This window comes from Pungitius pungitius, chromosome 14 (genome assembly GCF_949316345.1).
Source record: "Pungitius pungitius chromosome 14, fPunPun2.1, whole genome shotgun sequence".
Lineage (NCBI taxonomy): Eukaryota > Metazoa > Chordata > Actinopteri > Perciformes > Gasterosteidae > Pungitius > Pungitius pungitius.
This window is the reverse complement of record NC_084913.1, coordinates 7412743-7426108: the sequence shown is the minus strand read 5'-3', so window position 1 is coordinate 7426108 and position 13366 is coordinate 7412743. Positions and strand designations below refer to the sequence as shown.

Sequence of the window (13366 nt, the reverse complement as noted above, 5' to 3'; positions counted from 1 at the left end):
GCTGACATAAGCCCCTGCACTGCACTTGAAGTTTGTGGGTTCAAGCCCAGATGTGGAAATAGCATTTAAAAAGATTTTTGAGGTTTAGCTCAAGGTTAAATAGGAGAATCAAAGTTGCCCAAAACCCTCAGTGCGCGCCGCCAGTGGGTTCAAATCCCGCTCCTGCCAAGTCTTGAGCGCACTACCGCGGAGGTAGTAGTGGGGGCATTGTCCCCACTGGTTGTTTCAGAGAAGTGAACCCTGGGGGTTATGCAGAAACACAAGGTGCGTTCACTTGAGTTATGATGGCATTGTCATGAATGATGAAGAATCTTTTGAATGATGATGGATTGACTAAATTTGATGTTAATTGCTAAATAAGCTTTAATCACTTATTAGCCATGCTACGTAGCCTATAGGGTTCCACCTTTTTGACGGGAGAGAAGGCCGGATGAGTCAGTAAAGATGAGCAGATGTGTCTCATTCAGTCGTCACACTGACATGAAACTTATTACAGCCTCTGAGGGCATTTTTCAAGACAATCACATGTTTGTCTACTTCAGGGCATCCTGTGGACAACCTTAAACTGACAGTCTGGCACAGGGTGTAGATTTGTTTACCCTTTTTAGTGCATCCACCCTCCAATTCTCTGTTAGATTCAAATTCAACTCACTTGTGCCTTTACCAACGCAGAAAGGATGAATAGCATGGTTGATCCTCCAAGATGCACCAATCCGTCTCTGGGGCAATATCCCATTATGATTTTTTATAAATGTCAGTTACCCAAAACTAAAAAAGGATTAAGGAAGAGCCACCATGTCCCTTGAGGGTTGAACCCAGATAAGGTTTAAAGTACAGAAATTTGGGGCATTTGGCATTAGTGACAGGGACATGTAGGTTGCTCCATCTAAGATCATTCCAGTCATGTCATGGGAAAAAAAATATTGTGAAAAAAGTCAAAATATGTAGGGTCAAAAAATGTCACAGAAAAGATTTTTTTTAAATAATAGGTAAAAAATTATTATAAAAAAATATATGTAAGGTCAATATATATATAATATATATATTATTAGGGCCGGGACTCGATTAAAAATATTAATCTAATTAGAGGCTTTGTAATTAATTAATCAAAATTAATCCCATTTTGATTGCACAAATATTTGACCTGAGAATAGTGAGAAGTAATTTTTTTCACATGGATTTTTATTTTTGTTCAACCAATTCCAGCAGACAAGTGTAGAAATAGCATATTTAGAAATATAGTACTTTCAGAAATTCAGGTAGCCTATAGGTAAGTAGACCTTCTGTAAACTATGTTTTTTTAAGTAGACCAATACTTTCAAGTACATTCAGAACATTGGTTATTTTTTCAGACGTGATTCACTGTTGGAAAAAAGTCCTTTAGAAGTAAAAAGGGGGACACACCATAATTGCTCTCCTCTTCTCCCTCAGCAATTGAGCTCAGACTTGGCTGACAACGCCTCCACCGTGTGTCTGGCCCACCTGTTGGTATTGGTGACCACTCACGAGCTCGCCCATAATTTTGGAGCGGAGCACGATCCCGACAACGTCCCTTGCTGCGCTCCCAGTGACGACCACGGGGGGAAGTTCGTCATGTACCCCATCGCTGTGAGCGGAGACCTGGTCCTGCGTTCTTACCTCCAGAAGCTTCTTTACGTCCCAGACCTCTTTTCCTTTGACGGGGCTGTTCTCCATGTTATAGTGGACCCAGCCTGTGGCAGCATGGCCACCGGGAGGCTTTGTAGGCTCGTTGTTGATGGTGATCTCAAAATTAAAAAATTAAAATTAGTTAGAGGGGAACATGTAGTTCTTAGGCAATCAGCATCTTATGGGGGTTTGAACTTTTCTTTCCTAAAATAAGTATTGAGATTCGCAGAGCATTACAAGTTCTTCTTGACATGTATGGAGGAGAAAATTGGACAATGACCCAGAGGAGCTAAATGAGCGCATATCTTCTCACAGTATCTCCATTCATTCCCAGAGCCTGTGGAACAAATCAAATTACCCCACGGGGCACACACAAAAGCTCTCAGTTCCTGCTCAAAATGCATTTGTAAAACACCCTGAGAGACAGTGTTATTCTCAGCTCATTTCTTGATGCAGATTAAAGCTAACACGCCGCTGGGAGCAGTGATGTCTGCCTGCTTAAACACCATCAATTGTTTCATACGTCAGACTTGAAACCTATAACAATCGTGAGCAAATGTAATTACAAACACACCTGATTGATCTGGACCCCGTAGCCTTTGAATTCATCGTCCCAGGTTGTGTTCCTATAAATGTCATCTACTCGATCGATCAGCTCAATCTGAGCAGAGAAAAAAAATGATAAACCAGAAAACAAGAATTGTTTACACACAGAAATATGTACACAAGAGCACACACTAGTTTCACTTGTTTCTAGTCCTGTTCAATGCGATACACTATGGATACATGTTTATATGTAAAAGACGGACCAGGTAGTTGAGAGTGACGCTCTCTTGTCCGCGGCCCATGTGTTTGAAGAAACGGTAATCTGCCACCAGCAAGAGGGGGCAGGTATTCTTCTTGTGATCATGAGTCTGTCTCTTCTCTCTGTGGTGGGACACTTTGAGGAAGAAACAGCAGGAGAAGACAGAGAGTGAGACAGTACAGATGAGGAAAAGAATACGTTGTAACTACCGGTTTTGAAGCATTACCTTATATAAACAGAAATGGGTGAACTTAAGAGATGCATGAAGAGTTAAACAATGAGGCCAAGCTTCAATATAAAATTGCCCTCATTTTCCCATTTAGCAGCAAGTCTTTTTTTGTTTGCCTGTGAATATTAAATGTGGATGGGGTCTACAGTTTACACAAGCACAGAAAACTAGGCTGCCCAATTATAAAGCTGGAGCAGAATTCATCACATCCACCCGCCTCCCCATCCCCCTTTAATGCCCTTCAACATTTTCCTGTGCCCATTGTGGGGTCTGGAATTTCTAATTGAGTTGTTTAGAAATACATTTTGCAGCAAATTCTGAAAGTAAAGCTCTATTTTATCTGACTGCCACAGAAAAGAAAGAGACAGGAAGACGTCCCATTTGAGCATTACATCATACGCAGTGCTTTGTGGGTGGGTGCTGCCTCGGCTTCCACAACAAGCAGTGGGAGACCAGTGACCACTCGGAGTCTGCTCATTGTGCGGCAGAGCCCCCATGAAATGTAATGCCTCCTCCATGAGACCCTTCACCTCAACTTATGTCCCCAGTGAGTGTATTTGCCAGTGAGAGGTGTTTAAAACCTCTCTGGCACGGTATCACTGCTATATGATGTGCATTCCCAGCACAAAGTAATAAAAAGGCATTAGGGTGTTACGTAATACCCCCTCGTCAACAGTGTTTACTGGATAGCTTTGGCTCGGTGTAACAGATAAAAATGATTTTATTAAAGTGGGTGTCCCACCTCCCTTTGTCTCACTACTCCTCCTCCTCCTCTCTACCGTAAACATTTGTTGTCCTCCTACTCTTTCTTTATCTTCTCTTTACCGTCCACAAACGAGAGCGATTTGTAAACTCCACGCTCTCGTACACCATCCTCTGCCTACATTTCACATTTCCACTACAAATATGACCAAACACGTTGGCAAGACTCTCCGCTCCTTGTGAGAAAAACCGACAGCAGAACTCACCCCCTTCCTGGACCTCCTCCTCCTGCCCGTCCCCATCCCTCCTGGAAGCCTGTGGCAGCAGGTCTGAAGCCTCCGCGTGGATGTAACCGCACACTTTCGGAGAGAAGATGCGGCTCAGATTCTTAATGTCGTCCGAGCGGTAAACCAGCAGTCTGCCATCGGCTGGGGAGTCTGTGAACCTCCACAGGGGCTAGATGGCCAAAACTTCTATATGTGCCTCCACGCGGGAGTTGTTTTTTGGTTTTGGTTTCAATGGACATTGTTTCTTGCCCAGTTTAAGTGGAAAGGGAGTAAAGAGAGGGAATGTCATGTGTCTTTGGAGCACAGAAGGTTTCTGTATTTTCCCCCCAAGGTGCTGCTCATGTCTCAAAAGGTACCATTCAGCTGTTAAAGAAATCGATGCTCCGCTGGTCACTGTCACTCTGTGGTCACTGTCCACAAAGGCGTTTTACACAACACTGTGCGAGTGGATGCAAGCTGTGCGTTTCTGAGGATCTGATTTGTCTTTTTAGCTAGCCCCACACTAAATGCATCTGACAGCAACGTAGGTGTGACCTGCTTTTCTAGTGTGCACACGAAGGGTGTGAAACAAGTAACTGCCTTGTGTTACCACATGTACTCTCAAACTAAAAGTGTAATGGGAGAAGGCCTCTTTATATTGAAGATCCGCTTCCAAGGGATTTCTTGACAGCCAGGATGTAAGTAAATATGCAAACACACCCTGCCCCATCACTCCAAAGACCAAAACAACTGCTCCTTGGATGTTTAGGAATGCTGCTGTAACATCACCTGTGCAGGGCTCTGAAGCTCACTAAGCGCTCCACGTGGGACCGCGTCTGGACGTCCCTCTTCCTCACGGAGTGCAGCTGGAGGCCTGACAATGGCAGCACCTCGAAATCGAAGAACAAATGCAATCAAACAAAAATGTAGGTAGGATTCAGCCAAACATCCTCATCAGATCTGTGTCTGCCTGGTTGGCACTTTCTGCTTGGCCCTCTGACCTCGCACACATCAGGTCTCGGTGATTCAACTGGACAAATGGCAGCGTTGATAATCACACTAAATAACCAACACATATGGCTAGGGCTGCCAGCAATCCCATGCAAATAATCCCACCCGAATTCTGTGAACTCTGGTCCTATTCTGCCCATGGTTGGGCAATACTTGCTGCCATCATTGGTTTGATTGGTTGTGAGTCCAGCTCCCCCCACCGCGTCCAGCTCTGAAGCGAAAGCGGATGCAAAAGTACCGACGAGAGTGGGAGGAATCACCCCCCATGGGCTGTAGCGTCCCTTATTTGTCTTCACTAAAAGTGCAAACCCTACATATGGCTCTAAATAACTTACGTATCGTTTACGTAAATCGCTGATAAAGCAGGAGCCATAAAGGCGACTATCAGCACGACCCTTATTTTCAGTCAGCTTTTCTAGTGCCGTCATTGTCAGAATCCGGAGGTAACCGGAATTTTATAATATCCGCTTACCTGGAAATGTGGAGGGTGTGTGAGACAAGGAAGCTACAGCCCAAATGCCTGAGGCCCTCCCAATGGAACCCAACACGTCCTGGACCCTGAGGGTCTGCTCCCATCAACGCGTTGGCTGACTACAGAACAACTTTTAAGGTGCATCTACCTGAGGGATTAGTCCCTCCCTCATCTCCTGAAACATCTTATTGCTCACATAAAATGAAGAAAAAGTTGGTCTGTTTATAAAATGTTTTATTCATGTTAACATAGCTGATACATAGGGATTCAAAACAGTTCCACAAGAATTTTGGGGACGACAATTGAATGAATAGCAAAACAATAGTGGTCCAAATCTCTAATGACAAATCACTGGACAGACTAACAAATCACCCATTTGTAGGATGCGTACAAACCTGCATTTAAAAATCACTAAACTTGACACTTGAACTTGTGTTACAGCATTTGTTCCAATTCCAGTGTAATATCTGAAGAGACATGCGTGACAGAATTGTCTCCTTCCCATTGAAAAGGTCCCCGCATTTGAGCAGACGCGGCCCACCATCCCAAGCCCCCAAACAACAGGTAATGCTTCAGTGAAAGAGTGGCATCATAATCAGGGCAGAAAGTGATGGTTTAACAAATTGGCACTACTCGGCTGTATTGTAGTATTTGTCGCCAGCATGTAAAGTGCACTAGATTTCCCTGCAATATGAAAATGTTATCCGTTTGAAGTTGGACTTCAGCTGCTGTAACCGTACCACGTAACTGTAGACAGACTCATTTAAAAAAAAAAAAAAATCCTAAGAAACTTAAAAAGAAATGCATGGAGTGGGAGGAGGGTTTCTACGTTTTGTATTATAAATGTCTTATTGGAAGAATATGCACATTGTCTCAGGAGGTGGGATTTGAGTTTCCATTTACCCAATAGTGGGCTGTATGTTTACTTGCCTCAAAATTGAGCTGGGCGGTCTGATACCATGTCACGCTATCAATCACTTTTCTACAGCTGAAACAGCACAAATGGGAAGACCAAAAAAAACCTAAACCAATAGGAGGGTTTCGTTTTCCTTCAGTTGTCCAAATCAACGTTGTGAAAACATTATTTTCTTTAATTTTTAAAATTATTTTCTTGCATTACTCTTTTCAGCATGGGTTTCATTGGTAGAATGTTTGAGTGGAGCAATAAAGGAATGAAGAATGTGTAAAAAGTTTTTTTTTTTATTCCTTATTTTTTTTGGAGAGGACCCCAACGGAGCACTTGTCGTTTTGTTTTAGTTCTCATTCTCCACTTGCTCTCCTGCTTCTCCACCCTCACCCTCCTCAGCAGTGGTGTCCGATGTCCATAACTGAAGATGGAAACAGATATTTGTTAGAACCAAATATTTGTCTATTCGGAATCCAACAAATTATTTTGATCAAAGTACGCTTCTAAACAAAAAACTAAAACCCCTTCTCTTACACAACGAAGCTGGTTTTAGTGCATTATGAGAAGAAAAGCGCACTCACTGTCAGGTTGTCTCTGAGGAGCTGCATGATAAGAGTGCTGTCTTTATAGGACTCCTCATTTAGCTGGTCGAGCTCGGCAATGGCATCATCGAATGCCTGCATGTTGAGAAAGAGAAAAGAATATTAACGATTACAACATGGTTCAACTTCAGACATGGAAAGGTGACAGATTTAGGAAAGAACGTCTGCAAACCCCTTTGGCCAAATCACAGGCTTTATGTGGAGAGTTAAGGATCTCGTAGTAGAAGACGGAGAAGTTAAGCGCCAGGCCCAAGCGGATGGGATGTGTGGAGTCCATCTCAGTCTTGCTGATGTCAAATGCTTCCTGGTATGCTTGCTGTGATTTTTCAATTGTCTCTGGGGACAGAAGAAATCACACCTGTCAGTTTATTTAATCCTCCCCCCCCCATCAATAGCAGAGGAGATTAATTTACCACAATTGGTCCACAAATGGCATTTTAGGAACGTGGTTTGTCAAAAAGACAATTTCTCCTCTAAGCATTGCACTGAATGAAACACGACTATAAAGCAATGTTTGTGAACCGACTTTTTGAATCATTTGAAAAGCACCCAGCAGAAGGCAAAGCTTAATAGTTTATTCCTGGGTTCCAAAACACCTACATTACCAAGTTATTAACAACATCGGTGCACTACATGACATGTTTCTTCATTATTGTGAACATATGTACTACGGTCCATTTTGAGATCCTTCGACATACACCATCCTACTGCCACAGTCACTACAATGCCAAATGTGTATTCATCAGTGGCTTGAAATAGTCAACTAACAGGGTGGTATGATGTCCATTAAGGCTGTCAGAAAACAACAAGAACATTGGAGACATAAAGGGGGGGCAGGGGAAAAACTCTGCAATACAGCTTGCAAACTGGTGCTAGAAGACAAACCCATGCACAACGTCTGCCAGCCCACAGAATTCTTTAACTGGATTTTAAGTCGCCGATGCTAAGCGAATAGCCCTACATTACTTAACTTCCTGCATGACTTTATTTTGCAACGTCTTTAATTTGAGATGAGTTTGTTTCTCCCCCCCATACACAAATATACCATAAATGAAGTACAACTGGGAACTCACCATCTTTCTTTTCCCCAGTGGCAACTTCAGCGAGGTATCTATAGTAGTCCCCCTTCATCTTTAGGTAGAAGACTTTGCTCTCAGCAGCTTGGGAGTTGGCAATCAAATGATCACCCAGCAGTTTCTGTGAAGACGTGTTAGATCAGCTGAATTAGTTAGACTGTAAAAAATATGGAACAGTTGAACATGGACGATATAAAACAAAAGGATTCCCTGAAAGAGCTGGCATGCTATATGTAGATTGAATGGTTACAAACAAATTGGGCACAAATAAACTTAAACACATCCCGTTGTTAGGTACAAAAACTGAAGGAGGTGGGGGCTCATCCAGTGCGAGTGTCATATTAGCCTCCATCCACCAGAGTGCCCTTTATCAATGACTAATGAGTGCAGCTCAGAGTTATCAGGGGCAAATTACAAAATGCCCAATCTAGGAGTATTCACCTCAGTCAGTTTTAGCTCAAAGAAAATGTTATCTTAGCTCTAAAATATTCTGTTAACTACTGCCGCTGCTGGCTCCTTTCCTGTTGGATTACAAATACCTGTTTAACCTTAATTTCACAGTATATAGCAGAACAGGGATATCAAATATTCATTTGCAATAATTGTGATGTGTGCTTTCCTGGTGAAAAAGCTACAGGGTTTAAACAAGCATATTGAAATAGCTAAAATATTAAAACCACATCACATCCTGCAATTATATTCTAGTCCAAGATCAGTTTTAGGTCGGCTGTTGGAAGATTAACCCAAAACAGGGTTAATCAGTCTGTGAAACACTGGGTTGTACTGAAACTAAATAACATAGCCGAAAGATAACTGGAAAATGGTAAAAACAGTCACCCTAACCGTCCTAACTGAGAGGCAATATGGCGTTTATATTGGATAAACATTCATTTTATCCTTTTAAGTTGAATAAAAAGATCTATCCTCTCTAAACCCTGGGGAGAAAGAAGCTGCCCTTCGTCTGAGCCAAACCCGCCCCAGCAGCCGTCACCCGGTTTACTGACAAAGCTTGGCGGAGCCGAAACACGCGCAGACGCAAGAACCAAGCATTCCTGTTTCTGCACAATAGACAAGAAGAGGGGCAGCCCTGCTTTCACACAAAGCTCTGATTTCAGTCACCAGTAGAGACAAGAAGGCCCAGTGTTGCTGGATTAAAGCCTGACTGGTTGTGTGTGTGTGTGCAAATGCTTTTGCATGTTTTAATAAGATCCATTTCGTTCAAGCATGGACTAATCGCCACACTATGAGATTTGTTTGTTTTTGCCATTAAAAAGGTTGATTGAAACAACTAAAGTAATTCTCACCGGATGAGGAAACAAAATGGTGATTGGGCCTTTAGCCCACTGATGACATCACGTGAACGTAGAGTTATCAGGGACAAACACCAGGTGACTGGAGGCACTCTGGAGCGCTGGAAAGTGAGATTCAAAAGCACACCTGCAAGAACTTCTGATCGACATAGGTGCCGCCTAAAAAAATGTTCAAGATTGTACCTTTAGGATCTTCCAATGTGATTGACGACTCAACAAGGACACAAAACGCACGCCTCGTCTTCAGGATGCAATATTTTGAAACCTCAACAATGAAACATCTGAAACACACCGTTTCAAAGCTTCAAATGTCAACGTGCCGTCTGGAGTGTCATGTTCTGAAGAAGTGTGAACAGCCTGAATTTACTCAGTTGGCACCCAGTCTGTTCTACAAGCCCGACATTTACATCCTGTGCGGAAACTGGAGACCAAAACACCTACGGGCCCCAGCTTCCTCCAGGCCTGCTTTTAGCAGAGACCGTTTTTACAGTCCGCAGTGCAGGAAACTCAGTCAGAGAGAACACAGGCAGCTCATTGGTGTGTTGCAGTCTCTGCGCTTCGCATCACAAACCCGTCAGGTGTCTGCAGACAAGTCAAGGCGTGACAACTGACACACCCTCCTCTGCTGACAGACCCTTAGACACGCTTAAATGCCAGAGATACGGAGAGCTGAGTCATAGCTGTTCAGGTGGAGCATTATCCTGAGGGAATCATTCAGAAAGCCGGTTGACAGTGAATTGCCCCGCCACCCCTCCCCAACTCTGCAGCGCTGCTCATGGAAATTATCTCCATCTTACAGCCAAGCTTCCTCTTTGGTTCAACGGCAGCGATCTCCCTTAATCCATTATCCTGTCGGGCTTGAAATAATGCAAAGCACCACCCTGTGCCAGTGCATCTGAAGAGGTGAAAGTATTACTCCACCCAATCCAACCCCCCCCCCCTCTCCCCAACTCGTGTTCCTGTAAAGCTTTTTGGATGCTGAGGGGAATACATCTGGCTTAACACTCAGTCACAGCCTTGTTGGTTTCAAAAAGTGCCTCTGTGTGCACGATGATCCGCACCAACTGGGCGAGTCATCTAGGCATGTCAATTCTTGCACTTAGCCAACCGCATTAGGCATCTATCCGCCAGATGGGACGACAGGGGACAGCGAACCTCGCACAGCTTTACAGAACACGAGAGTAGACCGCTTATCTTCCCCGGAGTCCCAACCTCCACCCATTCAGACACACCTTGACGGTGTAGTCACTGGGACTTTTTGTCAGGTCACGCCCTCACAGGGCTTCCAGCACCATTGTTCTAAATTCAGGAACAGTGGGAAGGTTTAAATAATACTTCCTTGTCCTCTCCGGGCCATAATGACGCCAAAAGGTGGAGCCCACGGGAAACGGTGGTGGGGGGGATGCCATTTGTCAAACAATATTTGACTGAAATGAATCACGTGCCACTAAAGACGTGCCACGAAGACTGGCCCCTGGGAATGACTCAATGTGGACAGATTGCACTCAAGAGTTTAGCAAACCGTTTATTAAACAGCTATCAGGAAAAAAGAAGAAGAATCTGATTTTATTTGCAGAAAGAAAGATAAATAAAGAAAGGGGATCCTTTACCAGGACGTTGTCGCAGATCTCTTGGAGCTCCTTCTCCACCTTCTCCCGGTACTCTTTGACCATCTGCTGCTTCTTCTCACACCCCTCGGCCTTCACTCCGATGCTGGACAACACCCTCCACGCGGAGCGCCTCGCCCCGACCACGTTTTTGTAGGCGACGGAGAGCAGGTTCCTCTCCTCGTTTGACAGCCCGTCTCCCTTCTCCGTGACCTCCTTCATGGTCTCCGCCATGTCGTCGTAACGCTCGGCCTGCTCCGCCAGCTTGGCCCTCTGAATAAGATCCGATTTATCCATAGTTTGTGTTATCGGGGACTTGATGGATCGGGAAATTCCGGGAGCGAATCGACGACTAGTGTGGAGCGGAAGAACGGGTGTAGCAAGAAGGGGATCGACGACGGTAGTTCCCCCCCGGTAAGGTCAGGAGCTGCGGGAGAAGGAGAAATAATAAAAAAAAGTCGTTACGGGGTCGATTCAACGTTATACAAGCTTAAATACTAAATAACCCGCCTGTCACCACCACGACATTAAGGCAATGCGTGCATCCGCCTGGTGGTGCTGAAAAGTGAAACCATTTAAGTAAAAATGCTTTAGGGCGGAAGAAAAAAAAAAACCTTTCAAGAAACAGTCATTTTTTAACAAACGTCGCTTTCCCCACAATGGACGAAAATACTTCTGATAAATAGCGGTTTAAAAACAACAAAGAAACTCGTTGTAAATGAGTTTCCGAACCGCGGCGGGCCCCGGGCACCGGGAGCCGGACGTTGGGTCCACCGTTACGGGCCAAGCCGTTCCGCGGAGCGACCCGCCACAAAGCGGTCTGCTGCAGCTAGCTGCGAGTTAGCAGACGCTAGAACGGCCACTCCTTTAAAAAAAAAATGTCACGTTAGCGATACTCGTACTAAACGCGAATCAGACTACCGTTTTCAGTTTGGCAATCGACAAGGGACCGTGTAGCGGTAACGGAGAGACAAATGTAAAAGTACTCATCGTTCCTGACCTTTGGAGGGTCCAAATTTCCTCCAGAAATTGATCAGATTTGAGAGGATGGTCAGAAAGGCAAAGATCAGCTATTGCAGCGAAAATTAAACTGAACTTGCTAAACCAGGGCGGATCATATGACTGTCAACTGTCCAATCATAAATCGTAATCGCATTTGACTGACTGGATCATTGGACGGTGTAAACCAGTAGTTGTTTAGCGCGGTGAAATGGGCGGTCCTTCGTGGATAGTTTGACCGACCGGAACGCCGCAGCGGCTGGGGCCACGGGTTTTCCTCCAATTAGAGCAAAGGATGAAGACGTCATCGCATTGCCATGGTGATGCTCATCCAATCACTCCCTGCTTTCACACGCTGTTGGCACTGTGGGCGGATGTGGCCCTCACTCCACTAGACATGTATCTTTCTTTAAGGTTTATCCAGGCGTTATTTGCTAATATTTGTTTCATATTGTTTCATATTGACCTTCAACCGTCAACAAATTTTATGAAACCACCAGTGAATGTATCATACCATTTGTTTCATATTGAATGTGTGAATGTTTGGAATAATTGTCTCTGCCATAGACCACTTATTCTGTCCAACAACTGTTCAATAAAACATATACACACCCGAGCCACGTTGTTGAAGTGGACAACATATACCTTTATTACAAGTCCCATAAACATGATCTCTGTGATCCCTGTCAATCATGGTAAGTATGGAATGTCATGGGTCTGATTACAGAAAAGCACAGTCCATCTGGACTCCTTTTTCAGATGTATTTTCAGAATATGGCATGAAAGCCAGGGGATTTTATATATAAAAACAATATAACAAATATGAGCATATTTTTAAGCCATTTCTCATTTTCTTTTCTGTCCACATTACCTTTTGGACTGTTTAATTCTCTATAACAATCACTATTGTCTACAATATATACAAATAACAAAGTGTATATCTTTCACAAAGAAAGATTGTTTCATTAGCAATCCCGTAGGCTACTTTGAACTATTTGCGGTTCAACTTGAACCTCTTTGCATGTAGCATACTTAATACAGTGGATTTGTGAAGTCAGCGATTTTTGGCAACAGGACAAACATTTCCAAACAGGCAAAGTCATGTACGATCATGTGATTTGATCAAAATCAAAAAGATGAGATTGTTATGTCAATCATAGTTTCCATGTATAAAGTATAAAGTACCATGTCACCTAGCGCCGTGTACCTCTGACTACATTGATAATATTTGTTTGGAACAGTTCATTAATGGGTTTGGTCTTCTCACAGGGCAACCATTCATTTGCTTTAATGAAAGCCTCGAACGAAAGAGACCAGGACAAAGGGGCTTAAATACAGATAAACACGCAGCATGTATTCCTTTTCTCTGGTGTTAATGGTTGAATCTATTTCTACATGATCACAGCACTCTCTGCCCGACAACAGGCGCATTCATAATTATTGTGAAGAAGAAAATTAATTTAAAAAAACGCTGTTGTTCTATTTGCTTAGTACTTTTTGACTCCTTTCTTCTTCATGGTCGACTGCAGGCCAGCTCTTGCACTGACTCCCCAATGGTGAAGCCAGCTGTCTAATGTGGTCTGGTGACTTGCTGGCAGCGAGGAGTCACATGTTATTCAAGGAAATGTTAAAAATGAGTCACAGTGTATTCTGGGTCACTTTTGCAAAGCATCATTTGAAGACTATAATAGAGGAAAGAGTTGAACTGTGCTTTTCACCGGATGGTTTTTTCT

The 13366-nt window shown here is 43.7% G+C and overlaps 3 protein-coding genes across 3 annotated transcripts in view; all 3 read right to left on the bottom strand.

Moving 5' to 3' along the window:
* The window catches only part of si:dkey-13p1.4 (transmembrane protein 151B), a 158309-nt gene that overhangs the window by 89683 nt on the left and 55260 nt on the right, over positions 1-13366 (bottom strand). The gene's annotated exons all lie outside the window — the stretch shown is intronic.
* Positions 1160-4823, bottom strand: LOC119227886 (disintegrin and metalloproteinase domain-containing protein 17-like). Its single transcript, XM_062557403.1, has 6 exons — positions 4814-4823; positions 4462-4523; positions 3650-3839; positions 2457-2587; positions 2222-2308; positions 1160-1764 (listed from the first exon to the last, which is right to left on the bottom strand). The coding sequence occupies exons 1-6, from the start codon at positions 4821-4823 to the stop codon at positions 1441-1443; spliced, it is 804 nt and encodes a 267-aa protein (XP_062413387.1). The 3' UTR covers positions 1160-1440.
* Positions 5350-11773, bottom strand: LOC119227480 (14-3-3 protein beta/alpha-1-like). Its single transcript, XM_037486286.2, has 6 exons — positions 11635-11773; positions 10638-11061; positions 7715-7838; positions 6814-6977; positions 6621-6716; positions 5350-6460 (listed from the first exon to the last, which is right to left on the bottom strand). Exons 2-6 carry the CDS (start codon positions 10929-10931, stop codon positions 6386-6388), a joined length of 753 nt encoding a protein of 250 aa, XP_037342183.1. The 5' UTR covers positions 10932-11061; positions 11635-11773; the 3' UTR covers positions 5350-6385.

Bases quoted from the DNA above. Each gene is read 5' to 3' on its own strand.
- LOC119227886 (XM_062557403.1), bottom strand. The intron at 3,840-4,461 runs GTGAGCTTCAGA...TTGGCCATCTAG, and splicing joins GGTCCCACGTGGAGCGCTTA to CCCCTGTGGAGGTTCACAGA. The intron at 2,309-2,456 runs GTCCGTCTTTTA...TTCTCTGCTCAG, and splicing joins GCGTCACTCTCAACTACCTG to ATTGAGCTGATCGATCGAGT.
- LOC119227480 (XM_037486286.2), bottom strand. From the start codon at position 10,931: ATGGATAAATCGGATCTTATTCAGAGGGCCAAGCTGGCGGAGCAGGCC. The intron at 6,978-7,714 runs GTGAGTTCCCAG...TTCTGTCCCCAG, and splicing joins CACTGGGGAAAAGAAAGATG to AGACAATTGAAAAATCACAG. The intron at 6,461-6,620 runs GTGAGTGCGCTT...TTCCATCTTCAG, and splicing joins TCCTCAGAGACAACCTGACA to TTATGGACATCGGACACCAC.